The 24,280-nt window shown below is 40.6% G+C and overlaps 1 protein-coding gene across 1 annotated transcript in view; it reads right to left on the bottom strand.

The window, feature by feature from the left end:
* The window catches only part of yjefn3 (YjeF N-terminal domain containing 3), a 52,942-nt gene that overhangs the window by 20,733 nt on the left and 7,929 nt on the right, over positions 1 to 24,280 (bottom strand). The window contains exon 2 of the mRNA XM_063012908.1: positions 4,055 to 4,163. Within this exon, the coding sequence (XP_062868978.1) occupies positions 4,055 to 4,163 (109 nt within the window). The remainder of the gene's footprint in view (positions 1 to 4,054; positions 4,164 to 24,280) is intronic.

Raw genomic sequence — 24,280 nt, 5'->3', positions numbered from 1 at the left:
CATTAGACAACTGTGCCTGCTAGAGGGCACCCAGTCAACTGGTATCAGAGCCGAGATTCGAAACCGTGAGCTCAGAATCTCGGCTCTGGGCACATTTGAATGCATTATTTTTCTAAGGATCGACCAGACAGCAGATGTTGCTGTGGCAGTGGTAAAAAGTATACACCCTGTTTAACCTCCCATACCTCAACGATGTCTTTAGGTCACCTAGCCCACTTACAGTGGGGTGAACTACTATATTATTATGTCCACTCACTGTCCACTAATTTGGACACTCCTACCTAGTTGGTCCACCTTGTAGATGTAAAGTCAGAGACGATCGCTCATCTATTGATGCTGTTTGAGTTGGTCGTCTTTCAGACCTTTGTCACAGGACGCTGCCCACGGGGTGCTGTTGGCTGGATATCTTTGGTTGGTGGACTATTCTCAGTCCAGCAGTGACAGTGAGGTGTTTAAAAACTCCATCAGCACTGCTGTGTCTGATCCACTCATACCAGCACAACACACACTAACACACCACCACCATGTCAGTGTCACTGCAGTGCTGAGAATGATCTACCTCCCAAATAATACCTACTCTGTAGTGGTCCTGTGGAGGTCCTGACCATTGAAGAACAGTATGTAAGGGGGCTAACAAAGCATGCAGAGAATTAGATGGACTACAGTCAGTAATTGTAGAACTACAAAGTGTTTCGATATGGTAAGTGGAGCTGATAAAATGGACAGTGAGTGTAGAAACAAGGAGGTGGTTTCAATGTTATGGCTGATCGGTGATCTGATTCACTTTCTGTTGCTGGTAACAATGCTGATGTGCTGTCCAGATTTGGTCAGATGTACGTACTTGCCAAGTGGGTCTGCAAGTTTTGTGGGGCATTCATATAAATTCTGCACTCATAGACTCCTAAGCTGTTTTGCATGCACTTCATATTATGTTTATTCTGCTCCTTTCTGTGCTCAGATCTTTTCTATTATTCTGCTATTTCTTCTATAAATCCTCACACACTTTACTTTATAGCCAAAACTGATGATCTGGTCTTACTCCGGTGTGTATTGAGACACAATCTCATACACAGTACATCACAGTGACAAACACACACTGTGTTCCATCAGTGCGATTGATGAAAATAGCATCCTGATATCTGAAATCAGGACTGACCTCAGACACGGAGCTTGAAAATCTTCAGAACATTAAGTATTTGATCCCTGAGGGGGAGGCAGATGAAGTTTTCTTTGGCGTTCTATCCGTGGCTGAATGGCTGAGTTATGAAATCAGGAGGCAGTAAAAAAGCTAATAATGTGCTTTTCCTCAGACAGCAGTGTTCACGTCTGGGCTACTGAACAGCATGTTTTTTATAGATAGTGAAAACGAGACCGAGGAGGTCCGGTTGATGATAATTGTGACATGAGTTTGTGGTTGAAAGTGTCTGTGGAAGTGAAGCCACAGCAAATAAAACTCCTTTGCCTGATGAGAGAAGATTTACTCTTGGAGGAGATCCATCATGAGCAGCACCAGTCTGTCCATTACACTCTGTAGCGGACTGCTGATGGAGCTTAAGTGGTGAAAAGTCCCCTGTGTGGTTCTATTTTTTAGTTTTATTGATTTTTTCCTCACATGCACTGTTAAGCGTGGTGGTTTGGAATTCATTTGGTGCATGGACGTCAGCCACAGATACCTTTACGTAATGATGGCTGTGTTTACATGCACAATAATACGCTGACCCTCTATGCTGGGGAGCGTGACTGAATCCAGATGGACCTACAGCAAAAACGCCACAGTCTGTTTAGGTTAAGAGGCTTGGTTTTCTGACTGTCCACTTCCTATGTTTGGTCACACTGAGGAGGAAATGGTCTGCAGACTGCAATCTAGTGCTGGAGCTCTACCTGCTCTGTGACAGGACCGTTCTGCATGGGAGTTTTAAATAGACGAACCCTGAAGCTGTTGAGTCTGTCGAGCTGTGAGCTCTCCTCATGCCTTCCTCTTTCTTTAGTGAGGCGGGATTACGCCATGGTGTAGGGATGCAAAAATAGTGATGATGAAAACGAAGTGGCTGAAAACGAGGTGGAAAAACACACAGCTGTGTGGTCTCTATAGTGTACGACCTCTGAAGCACTGATGCAGGTAGAGAAGTCACACCATAAGCATTACACTGTGCATAACGGTTCAGTTCAATAACGCTTTCAGTAAATGGCAGGTTCTTCCTGCAGTCACACTGGCTTTCTGTCAAAAAAGGGAGTTTTTTACTTTCATTTTCAGCAAACTGGCAGCAATTCAGAGCCGTCATTGTGGGCAAGCTTTTTACGATTTTTTATGGAGACTTTTATTAAGACAGTCCAAATACATTCACTCACTCACTCACTTATCCGCCTTAACCGCTTATCCAATTAGGGTCGGGGGGGGGGGGCGCTAGGCACACAGAAACACCCTGGACGGGGTGCCAGTCCATCGCAGGGCAGACACACACACACATACACCCATTCACCTACAGGGCAATTCAGTGTCTCCAATTAACTTGACTGCATGTTTTTGGACTGTGGGAGGAAACCGGAGCTCCCGGCGGAAACCCACTCAAACCCAGGACCTTCTTGCTGTGAGGCAACAGTGCTACACACTGAGCCACCATGCCACCCTTGTCCCAATACATTCTGGCTATATTCCTATCTTCTTTTTTAGTGTGTGTTTGTGTGTGTGTTTGTGTGTGTTTGTGTGTGTGTTTGTATGAGAGAGAGATTTCCTTTCATCTTATCTGTTTCATTAAAGCACACGCTCAGACGACTTTAACTATCATATATCCATTCATCCATCATTTGAAGCTTTTTTAAGCTAATACATTTGGTCATAGCAGATAAGAAATTTAAAATGTCTGGTACATTTTGAAGATTTAACTTTTCACCTAAACTGTCATGTTGACTATATATATGATTTCAAAACAAAATAAAACAATTTTTACTAGTGGTCTTAAACAGCCCCTACTGTATGTAAAGATACACCAACCAGGCATAACATTATGAGCACTGACAGGTGAAGTGAATAACACTGATTAACTCTTCATCACGGCACCTGTTAGTGGGGGGGATATATTAGGCAGCAAGTGAACATTTTATCCTCAAAGTTGATGTTAGAAGCAGAAAAAATGGGCGAGCGTGAGGATTTGAGCAAGTTTGACGAGGGCCAAATTGTGATGGCTAGACGACTGGGTCAGAGCATTTCCAAAACTGCAGCTCTTGTGGGGTGTTCCCGATCTGCAGTGGTCAGTATCTATCAAAAGTGGTCCAAGGAAGGAACAGTGGTAAACCGGAAACAGGGTCATGGGCGGCCAAGGCTCATTGATGCACGTGGGGAGCGAAGGCTGGCCCGAGTGGTCCGATCCAACAGACGAGCTACTGTAGCTCAGATTGCTGAAGAAGTTCATGCTGGTTCTGACAGAAAGGTGTCAGAATACACAGAGCATCACAGTTTGTTGTGTATGGGGCAGCAAAGGGGGGACCAACACAATATTAGGAAGGTGGTGATAATCATATGCCTGATCGGTGTATGTAGGGGTTATATCATATGTAAGATTCACAAATAGGTTTGATTAAATGTATGTGTGAATGTTACAGAAATTTTTTTTAATTATTATTATAAAATAATTCCAACCAATGCCAACTAATATTGTAAAATGAAAAGTGTGTAGTTTTTGTGTGCAAGGTTTTGTGATGCTTTCAACTGCAATTGAAACATTTTACAATGACCAGGCAGCTTTGCCAGCTTGCAGGTTAAATTAAACTTGTTTTAATACCTTAATTAATTCTTTGCTTAGCTTTGTTGTGTGTAAAGTTGTAGTTCACACTTTATGAAATCAGTTCTAAATTAGACATCTTGTTTCAAATCTAATTAGTTTAACTGCTGTGCTAACGTTTCTGGTATAAATATAACAGTATTAAATTTAATGTAATTTCAGGTACATTTTTCACAGTGTGGAACAGTGGGATGGTGTTCTATCCAGCAGTTACAGTTCATTATCTCTGTATTTTATACACATTCACATAGTGGCATGTTAAAAATGTGGCATACCTTTGTGATGGCAACAGCACAGGCATGACCCCATATCTCAATCAACTGCTGCTTCCCAAAGCGATAGTCCGTGAGCAGCTCTTTTTCAATGGCAGACATCTCCGTTTTACTAAAGAGAGGGAGAGATTGAACAATCGTTCTTATTAAATGGCAACATCTATTGAAGTCAGTACTGTTTAAGTTTATCTGTAATACAGATTGTGTTATTATCACAGACAATAAGTTCTACATCCCACCTTCTGAAACATGTAGAAGCTGAATCTCCTATTTTAAGTAGTAAAGTAAAATAAAAAATGCCGACCTTTTGCAAACATAGGGTCAAAAATGTTTTATTTAATTAAAAAAAAACTGTTCGTGTTGAACCTCTTTAAATTAAACCCTTATTTTCCTCATTAAAAATTCTTGTTTTTAAATGTTTTATACTTTTTGTGCTGTTTATGCATTTTCGCCAATCAAGTCATATCCGATTACTCGATCGTAATCCGCCTTTAGTGCTGCAGACCTCCAGTCCTGACCGAGGACGGTCGTGCATGTAGAGTCTCGCACAGATCTCCATTATCCCCCGTCTCATTGTGCAGATGCCATCGATCAGCCATCATAGGCTGTACGTAGTTATGAAAAAACCCTGTTCAGCCATGGTCCCACCCCTTACAGATGCACAGCAAATCGTGTGTCTGTGTAAGTGCCTGGGCGGATGATAGCAGATCTGAGATTCGAACTCAAGAGCTTGAGATATTGGCACTGGTAGACTAGAGAATTTTACAGCTGCACCATGAGTGCTAGCAAAACATTTATTTTGAAGTATTTTGGCATGGTCAATTTTGGACCAGCTGCCACACAGTCGGTCCTAATGGTAGTGGTGACCATTCTGAAGTTAAAAATGTATAAAATATTTCAAAAGAACGGCATATAAGGGTAAAATCTTCTGATGGAAAGAGTCTATAATTATGACAATCTGATTGCTGACGTTCATTCATAGATTTCCTGGATGTTGTAATGATCCACTCTCCATCCTACACCTATCTTCATCTGCAGAAAGTTACATTCAGTCCGTTCATTTGGAGCCATAACCATCATTTTCTCTGTTTCCAAGACAACGGGTTCATTAAGTAACTTGTTTAAATTTAGCCACAGGCGGCTGTGAGCACTGGAAAAGTTACTTATCATCAGAAAAGATCTGATGAAAATGATGTCGATGTTTGTTTGCTGCTGATGTTTGTTGATTTATGACTTAATTAATTAGATCATTTTCCCTCTCTCCTTACTTCTCTTTTACTAATTACCTTGTTTACACAGTTCAAACGCAGCCTCAGATGAACATACTTATAATTAGAGCCAATTAAATTTCTATGTTTCTTTGGGGGAAGAAAAGCACAACAATAACATCATGGTATTTTCATTATATGAGTCTCAGAGCATCGTCAGTATACCAGTTTACTGTTTAATATACTGTAACGATTAAAGAGGGGATTTCAGGGAAATACACAACACAGATTTCCCAGCATCAACGCATTCAAGTTACAGTAGAACTTACTATCAGTGATTTATTTTGTACTATCTACATGAGCATTACAGTGAGAATTAAACCCCAACAGCAGCAGGGCTGAGTCGTGTCCCCCTGCCCTACAGCATGTCTTCTTTTGATTTCGATAAGTGAAATGTTAAAGGTCAGCTAGCCATTATTTAAACATGTGCATATTTAATATCAGGTTTGAGTAAAGGCCCTGGGTTCGATTTCCCAGCCAAGTTGAGTATGCATGTTCTCCCTGTGTCCATGTGAATGCCATTAGTGTGTGTGAGTGTGTATGCCCTGTGATGGACTGGTGACCTGACTTGCTTTTGAATCAGACCCACTGCGATCCTGACCAGGATGGAGCGGTGGTAAAACAGACAATGAATGAATGAACACAGTTTGTATAAACCTACAAACAACTTACAGACAAGGAAGAATTAAATTTAGTTAACCTGAATAATCCAGTCTGAGTGTGCCTGGTCAGGATCAAGGTGGGTCAAATTTTTTTATAGGGAAACAATTGGTACAAGGCAGAAAAATTCTGAACAGGGAGGCACTTTATTGCAGGGCTTTGACCACTCCTCCCTCAGACACCATGTCTGTGTAGATACCTGGCCTGTCGATAGCACTGTTGAAATTCAAACCCAAAATGCTTGAATATTTACATTTTTGGCATTTAGTGGACGCTTTTAACCAAAGCGACTTACAGTTGTAACAGTAACTGCCATCCATCTGGGCTGGGCAGCCACATGAACAACGATTGGCTGTTGCTCAGGGACGAGATGAGCCGGACCAGAGTTCCTCATAACTGGTGCAATTATGACCTCTGCTGGCTGATTGAGTTGGGGAATAATGCTGATCAGGGCCGGCTCTCCGTGCACAAGGCTGATCTGCATATGAACTCGCCTCGTAAAGGTAAAAAGAGGCAGTCGGTACTGAGCGTGTGTCAGTTGCGAAGCTCCTCAGTCAGCAGTGGAAGGTTGTATCAGTAGAGGTGAAACGTAACGCAATCAGGGTGATTGGATATGACTAGATTGGGGAGAAAATTGAGGGAAAAAATCCCAGAAAGAGAAAAAAAACCCCAAAATGCTTCAGGTCAGTGAGCTTTTATTAAAATCAGTTCACTGCTTTGATTGTGCTGGTCTGCTGAATGGACACACCCTGGTCTTGTGACCTTTGTAGTCCTGCGGGTGGTTCCTGCTCTGCTGTAATACACTGATATTTATAAAGTTCAGCTACATACAGTTTTTAATTATATTGTATTTCTGCTTTAAGTTTAATAACAATAACATTTCCATTATACACTATTTTTTCATTTACTATCTAAATAACATAAAAGAAAAAAGCAAATGAATGATTCTTTGAAATAGCTAGAAGCATCATGCTATCTCGTCTACATCCTGAGGTGTACCACAATTTCCGGACCTTGTGCAAATACATTTGTAAGACTCCTTATCTCTAAAATATGTAAATGTATGCGCTTTGATCTCAGTGGCTTCATTAATCATATCATTTAATGAGATTTGATACTAAATGTCATGGATTTAATCTGATATTAAAATTATTAAACAGCTTATGATTTTTAATTCATGAAGATCCACAAATTGTAGGCGTTTCTCTTTATGTAGAGGAACATTGGCTCACACCACTGCACTGATGCACATCCCACCTATCAAAAGCAGTAGGTGGATGAACTACTCAAAAATGCCTCTGAATGTGCTTGAGTGAGTAAATGTGTGTGTGAGTGTGTGGCTCCCTGATATAGGACTGTGGTAGCCTAGTGGGTAGAGCCTTGGGCTGACAATCGGAAGATTGTGGGTTTGAATCCTGGGTTTGCCAAGCAGCTACTGTTGGACCCTTGAGCAAGGCCCTTAAAACTCTTGACTCCAGGGGCGCCGTACCATGGCTGACCCTGCGCTCTGTCCCCAGCTTGCAAAAAAGCTGGAATTTGCGGAGATATGGCAGTTGTAGCCTAGTGTTTAAGGTACTGGACTAGTAACAAAAAGGTCGCTGGTTCAAGCCCCACCATTGGCAGGTTGCCACTGTTGGGTCTCTGAGCAAGGCCCTTAACCCACAATTGCTTAGACAATATACTGTCACAGTACTAGGTAGATTGTAGTAATAGGTAGATAAGTAAAGACTAGTATTATTGACTGGCACACTGTCCAGAGTGTATTCTTCCTTGCACCCAATGTATCTGAGTGGTGCAGGACACACTGCAACCCTGACTAAAATAAAGCATCATTAAGATGTATAAATAATAAATTAATTAATTAAGTGCTCAATCTAACTGCCGGTCTATTGATGTGACAGTATTCAGCCACCAAGAACCATCCTACTCTACCATTAATTATTTTTATTTTAAGTTACCAAAATGATCATGATTCATTCTGATCAGGGTCACAATGGGTCCAGCACCACCTGCAATCACTGAGCATGAGGCAGCAACACATTAAAGCAGCAACATATTGAAGTGCATCACACATTCAAACATTCACTTACAGTGTATCACAAAAGTGAGTACACCCCTCACATTTCTGCAGATATTTAAGTATATCTTTTCATGGGACAACACTGACAAAATGACACTTTGACACAATGAAAAGTAGTCTGTGTGCAGCTTATATAACAGTGTAAATTTATTCTTCCCTCAAAATAACTCAATATACAGCCATTAATGTCTAAACCACCGGCAACAAAAGTGAGTACACCCCTAAGAGACTACACCCCTAAATGCCCAAATTGAGCACTGCTTGTCATTTTTCCTCCAAAATGTCATGTGATTTGTTAGTGTTACTAGGTCTCAGGTGTGCATAGGGAGCAGGTGTGTTCAATTTAGTAGTACAGCTCTCACACTCTCTCATACTGGTCACTGAAAGTTCCAACATGGCACCTCATGGCAAAGAACTCTCTGAGGATCTTAAAAGACGAATTGTTGCGCTACATGAAGATGGCCAAGGCTACAAGAAGATTGCCAACACCCTGAAACTGAGCTGCAGCACAGTGGCCAAGATCATCCAGCGTTTTAAAAGAGCAGGGTCCACTCAGAACAGAACTCGCGTTGGTCGTCCAAAGAAGCTGAGTGCACGTGCTCAGCGTCACATCCAACTGCTGTCTTTGAAAGATAGGCGCAGGAGTGCTGTCAGCATTGCTGCAGAGATTGAAAAGGTGGGGGGTCAGCCTGTCAGTGCTCAGACCATACGCCGCACACTACATCAAATTGGTCTGCATGGCTGTCACCCCAGAAGGAAGCCTCTTCTGAAGTCTCTACACAAGAAAGCCCGCAAACAGTTTGCTGAAGACATGTCAACAAAGGACATGGATTACTGGAACCATGTCCTATGGTCTGATGAGACCAAGATTAATTTGTTTGGTTCAGATGGTCTCAAGCATGTGTGGCGGCAATCAGGTGAGGAGTACAAAGATAAGTGTGTCATGCCTACAGTCAAGCATGGTGGTGGGAATGCCATGGTCTGGGGCTGCATGAGTGCAGCAGGTGTTGGGGAGTTACATTTCATTGAGGGACACATGAACTCCAATATGTACTGTGAAATACTGAAGCAGAGCATGATCCCCTCCCTCCGGAAACTGGGTCGCAGGGCAGTGTTCCAGCATGATAATGACCCCAAACACACCTCTAAGACGACCACTGCTTTATTGAAGAGGCTGAGGGTAAAGGTGATGGACTGGCCAAGCATGTCTCCAGACCTAAACCCAATAGAACATCTTTGGGGCATCCTCAAGCGGAAGGTGGAGGAGCGCAAAGTCTCGAATATCCGCCAGTTCCGTGATGTCGTCATGGAGGAGTGGAGGAGTGGAAAAGCATTCCAGTGGCAACCTGTGAAGCTCTGGTAAACTCCATGCCCAGGAGAGTTAAGGCAGTTCTGGGAAATAATGGTGGCCACACAAAATATTGACACTTCAGGAACTTTCACTAAGGGGTGTACTCACTTTTGTTGCTGGTGGTTTAGACATTAATGGCTGGATATTGAGTTATTTTGAGGGAAGAATAAATTTACACTGTTATATAAGCTGCACACAGTCTACTTTTCATTGTGTCAAAGTGTCATTTTGTCAGTGTTCTCCCATGAAAAGATATACTTAAATATCTGCAGAAATGTGAGGGGTGTACTCACTTTTGTGATACACTGTACATCTAGGGGTATTTAAGAGCAGCCTGTGTGTGGCATTGAATGTGTGAATGTCTGTACTGGCATGTGTTGGGAGGTGAAAGAAAACAGAATCAATGTTAAATACTGCAAAATCACAAAATAGCATAATCCTGACAGAGGAAAAATTTTAACCCAGGCCACCAGAACTACCAACTACCCAGACTACCAGCAGCACCACTGTGTAGCCTTTCTACTAGATAATGTTAACAGAACATCAATTACACTTTAACCTTTCATTATTGCTTTATTATCCTGTTCAGCTATTTGATTTGTGATTAATAAACAGGCTACGTTCAGAAACATGTTCCTGCATATGTTTACATTCAGCATTATCCTATGTGTATTTTTTAATTGAGGCACCAGTCCACTTGAGACATCTTTATCTCTAAGAGCCTTGTTTACTCAGTTCCACTTTTCCTCCACTGTGATACCCCATATACTGAAGCCTGCGTTTATGGTTGCCATGTTTCCTCTCTGTTGTTCTGTTAACTTATTGTTATACTTTACAATTATCATCTATCTAATACTGCTTGCTAAATTGTGCCAGTTGGTAAAACTAAATCCCAGTTTGATGTGTCAGTGGGCTTTGATGCACTGAGCAGATCCCAACACCAGAGGGAGGCGCAACTCTGACTGATCCAAAATCACACAGATTCAAAATTAACTTCATTAAATGCTACACTTGCTTTGGTTGAATTTACTAAGGGTACTGTACGTATATGTTATTCTACAGTTCAAAATCGGTGCCAGGTTGGTGCCAAAATAAAAGAGACAAACCCCCTAGGTGTAACTACATCATGCCATGCATGCTTACTGTGGCACAAAAAGGGGTAAAAGACAAAAGGTAACAACAGGCAGTGTTTTGCGTCAGAGAAGATTATAAGTAGAGAGATCAGAACTTCCCTGAGCACTGTGTACTAGAAGGTATTCAGAATCATAAACATGTTTTATATTACATTGTCTCAAACTGCACTGTAAGATCAGGTTTATTCTCGTACAACACACTGCCCTGCCAACTCTCTCAATTTCCTGATAGTTGGCACTTTGTGGATGAGCTCACTTACATTATATCACAAGGATAAATTGCTTTTATCCTTGTGAGGTCTATCAGTGTTGTAAAGATGCCGAAAGAACAAATTAAAGAAAAAAAAATCCTAAAGAAACACAGATAGGTGAAGGATACAAAAACATCTCAAAGGCACTACATATACATTAGTGCTTATTTCAGTCCAATTTAAACAAGTAAAGACAAATACAGCCACACTGCCTAGGTCAGGCCAACCATCTAAAAGGAAATGGGAACTGGTAACAACAGCCATCAACTGAGCTACACAGGACAAATATGACAATAATGGTGACAATAAAGTTACTACTCAGATATGCAGGTTGAGACGTTTGAAATTACAAACTCTATTGTCATAAAAGTTGGGACATTTTGTGAAATGAAATAAAAATAACAATCTGTGATTTATAAATGCTCCTGAACCATTATACTGTATATCAAAACCTGAAAGTACAAATAAACTAGTTTTAATGTTTTGGCTGATTGAATTTTGTTAATATAAACAAAATGTGAATTTGATACCTGCAACATTCTTAAAAGTTGAGACTGGGCAAAACAGATAATAAAATAAAAAAATTCAACAATAACAATTCCACAATAAGCAGGTGACTTGGTCACAGGTGAGGGCTTCATTATTGGGTATGAAATGAGAATTCAAGGCCGCTCAGATGGCGCAGCGGTAAAACACACTAACACACCAGAGCTGGGATTTCGAATACATCGTATCAAATCTCAGCTCTGCCATCCAGCTGGGCTGAGCGGCCACATGAACAGCAATTGGCCTGTTGTTCATAAAATACTTTTCATTAAAAATGGGTCATTTGTGCCAAATTGTGGAAGAGATTTTTCAATTAGGTCAAAAAGAACATTTCAATGCAAGATTTCCAATTATTTAGGTCTTTCACCATGTACCATACAAACGATTGTGAACAGATCTCAGTTCTTTAAGGTCGGAAAAATTTTTTTTTTAATGTGCATGACCTTTGAGCCTGAACCGCTGCAACAAGCAATGTAACCTGAAATTCTGTTACGCAAAGAGAAGGTCATACTTCAGTTTATATGTAGTAACACTGTTGAGATCTGGGCCTGAGCTTATCTCTGATAGAACAAAACACAGTAGAAATGTGTGTTGTGGTCAGATGAGTCCACGTTCAGCTCACTTTTAGGAAAAACACATGTCAACTTCTTTGTGCCAAGGATGAAAAAGGAACATTTGGACTGTTATCAGTGTTTAATAGGTAAGGTAATGTAACACAGCGGTAAACAAACCTCTGTCCCAACTATTTTGATTGTGCTGCAGGCATCCAATTCTAAATGTGTTATTATTTCCAAAATACTGATAAGCTGGTCAGTAAAAACAATAGAAATGATTTATTTGTACTTTTGTCAGTTTAGTGGCATTGCAAGAAAATCAACAAATCACAGATTCTTGTTTTTACTGCATTTTGCATTAAAAATATCCATATATATTTTTAAATGAAATCTGGTCCACTGCTGTACATAATTATAGACTGAGCTCATACACAACACACATACTGTACATGCATCAGTTTACAGCATAAAAACAGTGGTAGCACAGGTTCCCCTTACCATCTTGCAATTTAAGTCTTGAGTAATTTCCCCATGGTGCTCCCTGCCCCCCTGCGGACCGAACAGATCTGCTGTAATAATGCGTCAGTGTTAATGAGCCTGATTACCTCCAACACTGTAACACACACCACATCTGCAACAAAAGCACACACTAGCCCTTGAATTTAAATGCTACACCTGACTTCAAAACAGCTCAGTAATTGTATCAGTAATTGTACCTTATTTAATGAGCCATCAGAGAGACCAGAGAGTGGTACTTGACCGAGGCCAGCCCATTTCAAGGCTATTTTTACAAAAAAATAAATAGCACTTACCCATTTGGAACCTGTTTTACTCACTGGGTTACATATTTTCTATAATCCTGGGACGCTAACAGAGAGCTGAATAACAGCCTCTCCAGCGCGCAGCTGGTTGTCGAGCACCCTGCTCAGTCAAGTGCATCTGCAGCAGTGTGTGAAATATGAAAATGATTTGTGAGTAACATTAATATAACATGGGACACGCTGAGCTTTTTACAGAAACATGGCATCACCTTAGTACGCTAAATGACGGTATATTTGAGCCTATTCAGTCTAAAAAGCATTAACGTCAGGCACCAGTGTTGGATGAGAAGGTCTGGCTGTCAATTCATGCTTTATTTTATCCTAAACATGTTCACAACTTAAGCTCTAGGCTCCTTGATGGTCAGTGGAATTTCTCAGAATTCATCAATACATGTCTTTTTGGACCTTGCTTGATGAGCACACAGTTAGAAGCATATACACAGTGGTAGCTTGTAACATGACGTCCCCTAAACTCGATGCCCTTCATTGAGAAATGTAACTGTTTTTTTATTGTATTTTAGTGTTTTTATATTATATTTGTGTTATTTTAAGTGTTTAAGTGTCAAGTACACCCCATTATTTTACATTAGTCTAAAATATATGCAGTTCCACAGGACTTTATGGGGAAAAAATACCTTGAAACTCTTGTAAAGGACACCACTCCCAGAACCAACTGATGTCGAGTTTTAAGGTACCACTGTATTTTATTTTATACACCTGTTGGCAATAGGTGTGGTTGATCAACTTAATAATTAGGAAAAGTTTACATACTCTATGCCATATAGTGTCATTCTATAAACACCTGTAAATACCTGTTGGTACACCCCCCTAAAAGTGAAACAAGTGTGCCTGTTTGTGCCTCTTAATAAATTACATGTATTAATATTACATAATTATGTGTCTTTGGTACTTGTGTCTTTGGTTTCATAAAAAAGTGATGCTATTTATGTAATGCACAAACTACACTATTTATTTTCACTGAACCAAGAAGCTTCAATAAGTAAAAAATATCCTCAGCATCAGCACTTCTTCTAGCCTTGTAAAAGTACAAAAAAACATTGCAATCTTCTGACTGCACTGACTGGACACATTCTACAGCCGAAATTCTACAGTAGGTCATCTCAGGCCAGCTCAGGCATTCACTCTGTCTACTTTCTCTAGAAGCAATTTAAGGATACAGCAACTCCGGACCTACCGTCTTGTTGAGCTGAAGATCACAGGAAAAGACAGTGCTGTGACAGATAGTGAGAGCTGGGTTGGGCGGACAGGAGTGATAATTAGACTCCAGGACATCAATCATGCTCTTCTTGCTGGAGCTGATGGTGATTTAATGGGATACAGGGCGAAACCTATTGAGCTCGTTTTAAATTGAGCTGACACTCAGGACCTGCAACTGCGGCAGTGCTGGCACTGCAGATCTGGCTACGTTTGACATGTTAACATATAGATTTAAGCTTACTGTTTTTTTTTATATTTATGTAAAATTTATTTATTAGGATTTTAACGTCATGTTTTACACTTGGTTACATTCATGACAGGACAGGTAGTTACTGGTTACACAAGATTCATCAGTTCACAAGTTTAATATCAAACACAGTCATGGACAATTTTGTATCTCCAATTCACCTCACTTGCACATCTTTGGACTGTGGGAGGAAACTGGAGCTCCCAGAGGAAACCCACGGAGACACGGGAAGAACATGCAAACTCCACAAACCCAGACTTGATCATTGTCACTTGCTGCCTGTTCCTTTTGCACTATTGCCTGATTCTCTCACACTTCTTCATTTCACACATGACCTTTACATTTAATCCAGTACCTCTGAGGGAGTCTGAGCTTCTTAATCTCAAAGGTCCTAGCTTCCTGCTAGATTTCCCGATGAATATCTATGTAAATACAAGAATCATCAGAACAACTTCTGGAATATGAGAAACATAAACATATATGAGCAAATCTAAGATTTACTTCAAGCTGGAACCAGAGGAGGTTGTGCACTGCAGCTGAGCTGTCTACCAAAAAATGATTAATCCTGAGAGCTGGACAAGATCATGTCTCGGTGGAAAGCTGTAGTGCATTGGGGGCAAGTGTGTCCACCCACAGCAGCTGCAAATGTCATTATGCAGGGGTCCCATATGGCTGACTCACCAGACAGTGACTTTCAACAGAACAGATTAGCACGGTAAACAACATCAAGCTATATTAGGATGTTTACTATTTTCTGAGCTTATTATTGACTGGAGATTCACTTGTATTACATCAGAGCACCATCAGAGATCTGAACATGTCATTTTTTCAGGCTCAAGACAGGGAATTTGATAACCAAAAACATATTTTTGACCCGGTGGGTCTCACACCTCAGCACAGGTTTACTAACCTAATATAGAGTTATTAGGCTGAAGATGCCTGCAGGTGTCAAAGCAGCAGATATTCTGGCTTGTCTCCAGGAGAAACAGAAGATCAACTGTCTTGCTTTTGAAGTGACACTTCATGTCTTCCAAGGTTTACATTTCCAGACGTAATCTAGGAACATAGATCTTAAAGTTTTCTTAAAAGTGGGTGTGAATGTAGAACTATAACAATGTAAACTAAAAACTTGAAACACTGTATGACCAATCAACTCGAAACAGCGACCTTTAGATTACTAGTCCAGTACCTTAACCACTAGGCTTCAAGTGCACTGTCCAGCCACAACAAATTGGTCTCTAAAGCTTTGGGGTGAATTTACAAAAGCAGTTGCACTCCAGTTTGCAGGAATGTACATGGTATATTGATTGAGGCATGAAGTTTAACCTTGCTACCTAAAGTTGGGTACATGATGGCTCAGCTTTTGCCATTTTTTGATGGGTGGCACCTCATTGACCTGGTTTGTCACTCACTTAGGTTTAACGTGCTGAACGTTCAGACCTCAGAGACATTTACACTGGACGACTCAAAAAAAAAGCCAGCTGCATTTAAAAGACCCCACTCACCCTGGACATAGCCTGTGGGGGCAGTGCTATGATCTGGGGTTGCTGCAGTTGGTCAGGTCTAGGTTCAGCAATGTTATGTGCCCAAAGAATGAGGTTAGCTGACTACCTGAATATACTGAACAACCAGGTTATTCCATCAATGGATTTTTTTCTTCCCTGATGGCACGGGCATATTCCAAGATGACAATGCCAGGATTCATCGGGCTCAAATTGTGAAAGAGTGGTTCAGGGAGCATGAGACATCATTTTCACACATGGATTGGCCACCACAGAGTCCAGACCTGAACCCCATTGAGAGTCTTTGGGATGTGCTGGAGAAGACTTTGCACAGTGGTCCAAATCTCCCATCATCAATACAAGATCTTGGGGGAAAAATGTATGCAACTCTGGACAGAAATAAATGCGTGCCGTAATCAAAGCTAAAGGCGGTCCAACCAAATATTAGAGTGTGTGACCTTTTTTTTGGCCAGGCAGTGTATTTATATGTACAGTACATACTGTCAGCTTCATTTATATCTGCTGTCCCTGTGCGTGTGCTTGTGACTTAATGGATACATACACTTGCTGTCAATCCAGAGTTGCTAAATGGTTTTTGTTGTTTTGAACAATGACAATAAAGATCAATCAATCAATCAAGTTTATTCATGGGTGCAAATGCTGGGACCAATCAGATTGGTGCTTTGCATTGATGGAACTGTTCCTATATTTAAACCCTGCCTGGTTAATTGCTGCATTACATGTGTACAAAAAGTTAAAGGTTTGATTTCAAGCTATGAGATGTGTTCTGACTGAGGAAAAATGCTAAAATGACACTAATGCATCAAACACCCCCCTTAGAGAACTGAATTAAAATGTGGGTATATTCCCTAACGGAAGATTTAACTGTTGAATTTGTGACACCGTTTTGCTTTTGTTTTAGACTATACCACCATAGATGTTGAAACAAACAACAGGTTTACAGCTATGAGGGAAAGCCTGTGGGCAAAGCTACCGTCTTTTGAAAGGGCTTCCTCCAGACCTGTATTCTCATTATGAAATCAAATCTGGAGTCTGATTCTCTTCAGGCCTGTTGCCCACATCTGTGACATAGCTCTCACATGAAATCTCAATCAGATGAACTGTGCCTGATTCTGGACAGTGGCTTTACCAGGCCTCCAGCTAGACACAGAACTCCACAGACACAGACCCAGGCACATCCATATAACACACAATAAAATACCAGGTTCTTAAGATCCTTTAAAAAAAATTCCACAGGGGGCTGTATGATTGTTAGTCAGTCCATTGATTTTCAACAGACCAGACAGAGAACCGACTTAAATGTGTCTGCTGTTGTCGTGGCACGCCAGCTACAGTAAAACATGGCCATGAAATGCGATTAGCAGCCTTATTTGACAGATCATGCTCACTCCAGTGAAACGGCATTACACAGTAATTTAGGACGCAGGCTTCCAATTGCCTTGCCCTCTGTAATTAAATTTGGCAAATGGTTGTATTTTAGACAGAATCCATAACAGTAGAGCACGCACAAAAAAAGCCAAAATGGGAAATGGAGGGAACCATGGTAACGAGTTTTAAATCAATCACGGGGCTACCATTTCCTGCAGAGAGAGAAATGAAGGCACGAGGACAGGTACAGGCCCTGTAGGTCTCGTTAAATCTACTGTTCCGTGGCAAAAGCTAGAAAATCAGCAGGGGAAGAAACTGAATATTTGTGAGTGTAGAGAGAGTCGTCTTGTAAACAGCGTCTGGTTGTGGACAAAAGTGCAGCATTTCAAGGCCTGTAATGATTTCAGCATGCTTTATTGCACATCAAATGGAATTTGTAATTTATATATTGTGTATTTTAGTGTCCAGAATGTAGGAATATGGTCAAAACACAATTCCAGATTGTCCATCAAATGGTATACCCAAATGCACAGTCCAAAAATCTGGGTCCAATACCAGGAACTGTTTTATGTGATCTTTTATGAGGAAGAAAAACGTTTGGGCTTGAGCAAATTTGCCCTAAAGTTTCTTTTAGTCCATGTTTATTTTTAGCATTTGAGCTTCTTTTTTCTAATCAGTAATGCCTGGTGCACACTTAAAGATTCTGACAACCAAACTCATTTTGAAACGGTGAGAGACCTCTTATCTAAAGATAAAATGTACCTATATTTTTGTCTGAGATCATTCTTAAGTCACAACCTCCCTCACTTTACAAGATTTAGTCGAAGCAAAATACCACAAAGTTTCAGAATCAGCTCATAATTTGAAGCTCTGACTGACTTGCATGACTATCTGCCCTAAATGTGAAATGTAAATGACTTTTGAGACCTTGCAGAATCTCTTATAAACAAACATGGCTTGAGATACTCTGCACTGTAGAGCTGTACAGTTTGGGCGAGCTGAAGAGACACAACTGTCAATCACTTTTCATTCTAACATGCCACACACTTCCAATCAGGCGTAAAACAACCTCCTTGTTTCTACACACATTGTCCATTTCATCAGCTCCACTTACCATATAGAAGCATTTTGTAGTTCTACAATTACTGACTGTAGTCCATCTGTTTTTCTACATACTTTTTTAGCCTCCTTTCACCCTGTTTTTTAATGGTCAGGACCCCCACAGGACCACCACAGAGCAGGTATTATTTAGGTGGTGGATCATTCTCAGCACTGCAGTGACACTGACATGGTGGTGGTGTGTTAGTGTGCGTTGTGCTGGTATGAGTGGATCAGACACAGCAATGCTAATGGAGTTTTTAAATAACGTGTCCACTCACTGTCCACTCTATTAGACACTCCTACCTGGTTGGTTCACCTTGTAGATGTAAAGTCAGAGACAATTGCTCATCTATTGCTGCTGTTTGAGTTGCTCATCTTTGAGACCTTCATCAGTGGTTACAGGATGCTGTCTATGGGGGGCTGTTGGCTGGACATTTTTGAGGTTGGTGGACTATTCTCAGTGAGGTGTTTAAAAACTCCATCAGCGCTGCTGTGTCTGATCCACTCATGCCAGCACAACACACACTAACACACCACCACCATATGTCTGTGTTACTGCAGTGCTGAGAATGATCCACCACCCAAATAATACCTACTCTGTAGTGGTCCTGTGGGGGTCCTGGCCATTGAAGAACAGCATGAAAGGGGGCTAACAAAGCATGCAGAGAAACAGATGGACTACAGTCAGTAATTGTAGAACTACAAAGTGCTTCTATATGGTAAGTGGAGCTGATAAAATTGACAATGTGTGTAGAAACAAGGCTGTGTTTTTAATGTTATGGCTGTTCGGTGTATATACTGTATGTGCTAATTGTGATGACAGATGTATTTATCTTAGCACAGTTTTAAAACAAACACATATATTTTGATACGGTGGGTCACACTGTTGCCTCATAGATACATTTTACATGTCCCAGTTTATCCTGCCTTGTCATCAGCCCCATTTTCTTCCATACTGCATTTTTTGTTTTTCAAATCTCAGCTCTAACTGCTAACAAAAATAGAAAATGAAAATTAAACCTAAAATCTGGTCATTGTTTCACTGTAATACGTTGCTCTAATCTCCATTGTTTAGCTCGTGATTGTCAGCATAATTGGCTCCTCGGTGGGGAGTTGCTGTGCTGGCATCGAGAAGCTGTGTGTGGGCGGCAGTGCCAGGTGTCATGTCATTGCCGTCCAAATGCCTCTATAATTGCAGCTAAGTGTGGTGTCGAGCCATTAGAGCAAAACCTTTACAGAGAAGTCACAATGTAAGTCAACAGTGAGAACCTTTACACCCAAAAACTCAAGCTTTGTTTTCTCCTGGTGGGGAGAGGTTGGTTTTGGGTTGGTAAAATTTCTGGAACTAAGTACTGGTGGGAAAACAAACAAACAAATAGTAGTAAAATACAACTGTGGGAGCTACATTGTTAACATGCTAAATAGCAGGGAATCTGTAGCCAAGCTTTCAATTATTAAACCATAAGAGCTCTGAATCGGACTGGGGTTTTAAATCCTCCATTATTTATATTTATTGCATATTAACTGTCAGAATTATTTAAATATCATTTTATTATAGTTGTAACGATAATACAGAGACAAGCTTTGAATAAATCAACCTCCATATGAACATTTAGTGCTTTAGCACGTTTGTTTAATAAAATACATTTAAACTGTAACTTCCAATACACAACTGGCTTATAAACAAAGATAAATTTAGAAGACTGGGAATGGTTTGAGTAGTAAAGGTGAGGTATTTCCTGTGTTTTCTGTGTGATCATGACATACTCAAACTGTCTTGTAGGCACTGTTCTAGGAAGGGTTGCCAGATTACCTAAAAACAAATAAAGTCAAAATGAATCAATAAAAAAAACTAGGCTTTTAAATATACACCGATCAGCCATAACATTAAAACCACCTCCTTGTATCTACACTCACTGTCCATTTTATCAGCTCCACTTACCATATAGAAGCACTTTGTAGTTCTACAATTACTGACTGTAGTCCATCTGTCCAACTCAAACAGCAGCATTAGATGAGCGATCGTCTCTGACTTTACATCTACAAGGTGGACCAACTAGGTAGGCGTGTCTAATAGAGTGAACAGTGAGTGGACACGGTATTTAAAAAAACTCCAGCAGCGCTGCTGTGTCTGATCCACTCATACCAACACAACACACACTAACACACCACCACCATGTCAGTGTCACTGCAGGGCTGAGAATGATCCACCATCTAAACAATATCTGCTCTGTGGTGGTCCTGACCATTGTGACAATTTTGTGGCAGTGGTATATGAAAGCTCCATTCTGGTTCAGCATGATCATGCCACAGCAGACAAAGCGACGTCCATAAAGAAGCTGTTTGCTTAGTCCTGACCTTAATCCAATCCAACACGTTTGGGATAAATCGAAATGCTGACCATGAGCCAGGTCTTATCTCCTATTATCAGTGTCTGACCTTACTAATACCCTTGAGGCTGAATGGAATGTGGCTTTAGGGAAGTAAATCCCTGAAAAATCCCCAGTTTTAATATGTAGTGGAATGTTTTGCTGAAACTTAGACTGGTACAGCAATAAAGGCTGGACTTATTTAGTCATGATTCTGAAATTAGATGTTTAATAAGCAAATAAAGATGTAAATAGAATAGACTGGACACATCTTTAAAGCCTCTACACTGTATAATATAATTGGTATTACATAGTCAAGATTTTAATTTACTCTATTCTATTTACTCCAACTTCATTTACTCTGTGCTGGAGCTGCTGTTACACCCACATTTCCTCCATGGGGATTAATACAGGAATCTTATTTTATTTTACACTGTATAGATTGTACATTGTAATGTACACAAAATGTGTGGCCTATGCTTCCAGGTTTAGGCAACAGTTACTTTTACAGCATGATCCATAAAGACATGTTTTGATAAGTATGGTGTGGGATTTCCAGTGGCCTGCTCAGAGCCCTGGCCTTTAATCCTATTGGACTTCTTTGGTATGAATTGAAACATCAACTGCATGCCAGACCCTCCTGTCCAACATCAGTACCTGACTTCACAAATGGTGTTTTTGACTAAATGGACATTAAATCCCCCATGCACTCTCCAAAATCTTGTCTTCTCAGAACAGTGGGGTTATTATACTGTAGTTACATTGGAAGCCAACTCTGTATTAGTTTGTATTAAAAGTAAACCCAATCAAATTGTCGGCATCAGAGTTTAAAATTAGCTTTTGTCCCAGATCTGATCTTCTAAATGAAGTCTATACTTGTTCCATGTTTGGATAAAGAAATGAAGACGAACACGAGCGCCTATTTTTTCTCCGGGCTGTTTCTTCTCTCATGAACGTTCACACCGCACTGATTCCACTCCCACTGTTTCTATGGTGATGTAGCCATGCATGGATGCCGCTGTCCTCGATTAACACACTGAGTCACACGCTCACATGCCAACTAACTCTGCCAAGACAAGACAGACAAGGTGACAAGTCACAATTAAGGCTTCTACCTCCATCAGCTCTTTTACCTTGTTCACATCATACATGTACCGTTTCTCAGTGTTTACCTTTCATACAGCAGAAGTGAACCGGGACTCTTGAACACTGAATATGATGGATATGGTGTATAGAAAGTCATATTTCACACAGGCATCACTGAGAAAGGTCCTTCTTTGCAAAGCTGGCATTTATTATACTACCAGATCTCTGAGCAAGGCCATCTCAGATTATGACACATCCCCCTCAGTTGATGCCACGCCCGATCAGTGACAAAAGTGGCTCAGCAATTTAGCTACTGGACTAGTGATCACCAAGATGCCACTAGTGGGATCTCTGAGCAAGGCCCTCAACCCTTAATTGCTTAAATTGTATTAGATCACAACTGTGAGTTGCTTTAAATAAAAGTGCCTGCTAAATGCCGTTAAAAATAATATAAAAAATTATTTTAAAAATTATAAATAACACCTGAAACTGTAATAAAATACCTGAATCTGAGAAAAAAATTAATCTAAAACTGAAAAATATACGTCCTCAAATATGAAAATACACATGAAAGTGAAAAATGATCAATACAAATTTTATTTATTCCAAAATTGACAAAAATTAGATTTTAGCAAAAAAAAAAAACTCTCAGATGCCGCTCTGGTGGCGCAGCGGTAAAATATGCTAGCACACCAGAGCTGGGATTTCGAATACATTGTATCGAATCTCAGCTCTGCCATCCGTCTGGGCTGGGCAGCTATATGAACAACGTTTGGCTGTTGTTCATACAGGGTTAGGAAGCCAGATAGGGACCTCATAACTGATGCAATTACAACCTCTGCTGGCTGGTTGATGTCGTCTGCACAGAGTAGAGGAATAATGCTGATCAGGGTGTGGCTCTCCGTGCACAGGGCTGATTCGCATATGAACTTGGCTGGTGCAGGTGAAAAAATGCAGTCGGCTACTGCACACGTATCGGAGGGGACGTGTATCAGTTCGCTCTCCTCAATCAGGGTGGGGGTCAGCACCAGTAGAGAGGAAGAATAACACAATTGGGTAAAATTGGATGCGCTAAAAATCGGGAGAAAAAGGAAGAAAAATGAATATAGTAATCATAGTAATCATCAGTAATTTAAAATCCTTTTTTCTGCATGATGTATTTTTAAACAGCCATAATTATATTGTTTTAATGCCATGATTAAAAATCCATTTAAAAACAATAGATGAAGTGTAACAATATGAACACTGAGGTTGTTTAAGCCTCACTCTCCAGTCCTAAAATAACCTTTAGGCCGCCCCGGCGCACCTCTCCAACCCCCCGCTGGAAGCTGGCCCTGCTTGTTGTCATGGAGATGGAGAAAGTACAAGCGGACCACATTTCCAAGCCCTCTGATTAAACCGGATTTGTTATTGTCTTTTGTCTTAGTTATTATGGTCCACCAGGCTATCCAGAGCCGTCTGTGATCCTCTTCAGCTCTCTCGGGACCTACAGCCCTTTTTGTCACTGCACACAAAGCGTATTAGCATCAACATCTGATGAATAAAATATAATAACCCTCTGCAAGCATCAACTACTGACTGGGATTCCTCCTCTGCTGCATTGTGATGCAACATTGATTTCTGTAACTGGAGGGATGATAAATGTTAGTAAGACGGTGTAAAATTATTCATAACATTCACAGCACTTACAATGGTGAGAAAACACAATTCAGATAGATGAGGGTTAAGGGCTTTGCTTAAGGGCTCAACAGTGGCAACCTGCCAGATGTGGGACTTGAACCAGGACCTTCTGATACTAATCCAGCACCTAAGCTTAAGCTTACAGTGAGTTATAAGTTACAATAACCTAAAACTTTAAACACAAACAATAAAATTCAAGAACTAGATTAATTTAAATATTACATACATTCATAATATTTCTTATATTATAAATAAATAATAATAAATAAAATATATATATATATATATATACAGTGTATCACAAAAGTGAGTACACCCCTCACATTTCTGCAGATATTTAAGTATATCTTTTCATGGGACAACACTGACAAAATGACACTTTGACACAATGAAAAGTAGTCTGTGTGCAGCTTATATAACAGTGTAAATTTATTCTTCCCTCAAAATAACTCAATATACAGCCATTAATGTCTAAACCACCGGCAACAAAAGTGAGTACACCCCTTAGTGAAAGTTCCTGAAGTGTCAATATTTTGTGTGGCCACCATTATTTCCCAGAACTGCCTTAACTCTCCTGGGCATGGAGTTTACCAGAGCTTCACAGGTTGCCACTGGAATGCTTTTCCACTCCTCCATGACGACATCACGGAGCTGGCGGATATTCGAGACTTTGCGCTCCTCCACCTTCCGCTTGAGGATGCCCCAAAGATGTTCTATTGGGTTTAGGTCTGGAGACATGCTTGGCCAGTCCATCACCTTTACCCTCAGCCTCTTCAATAAAGCAGTGGTCGTCTTAGAGGTGTGTTTGGGGTCATTATCATGCTGGAACACTGTCCTGCCGCACAGTTTCCGGAGGGAGGGGATCATGCTCTGCTTCAGTATTTCACAGTACATATTGGAGTTCATGTGTCCCTCAATGAAATGTAACTCCCCAACACCTGCTGCACTCATGCAGCCCCAGACCTTGGCATTC

The sequence above is a fragment of the Trichomycterus rosablanca genome, chromosome 17 (assembly GCF_030014385.1).
Source record: "Trichomycterus rosablanca isolate fTriRos1 chromosome 17, fTriRos1.hap1, whole genome shotgun sequence".
Classification (NCBI taxonomy): Eukaryota; Metazoa; Chordata; class Actinopteri; order Siluriformes; family Trichomycteridae; genus Trichomycterus; species Trichomycterus rosablanca.
Note: the sequence above shows the minus strand (reverse complement) of the source record. Positions and strands in the feature narration are given on the sequence as shown.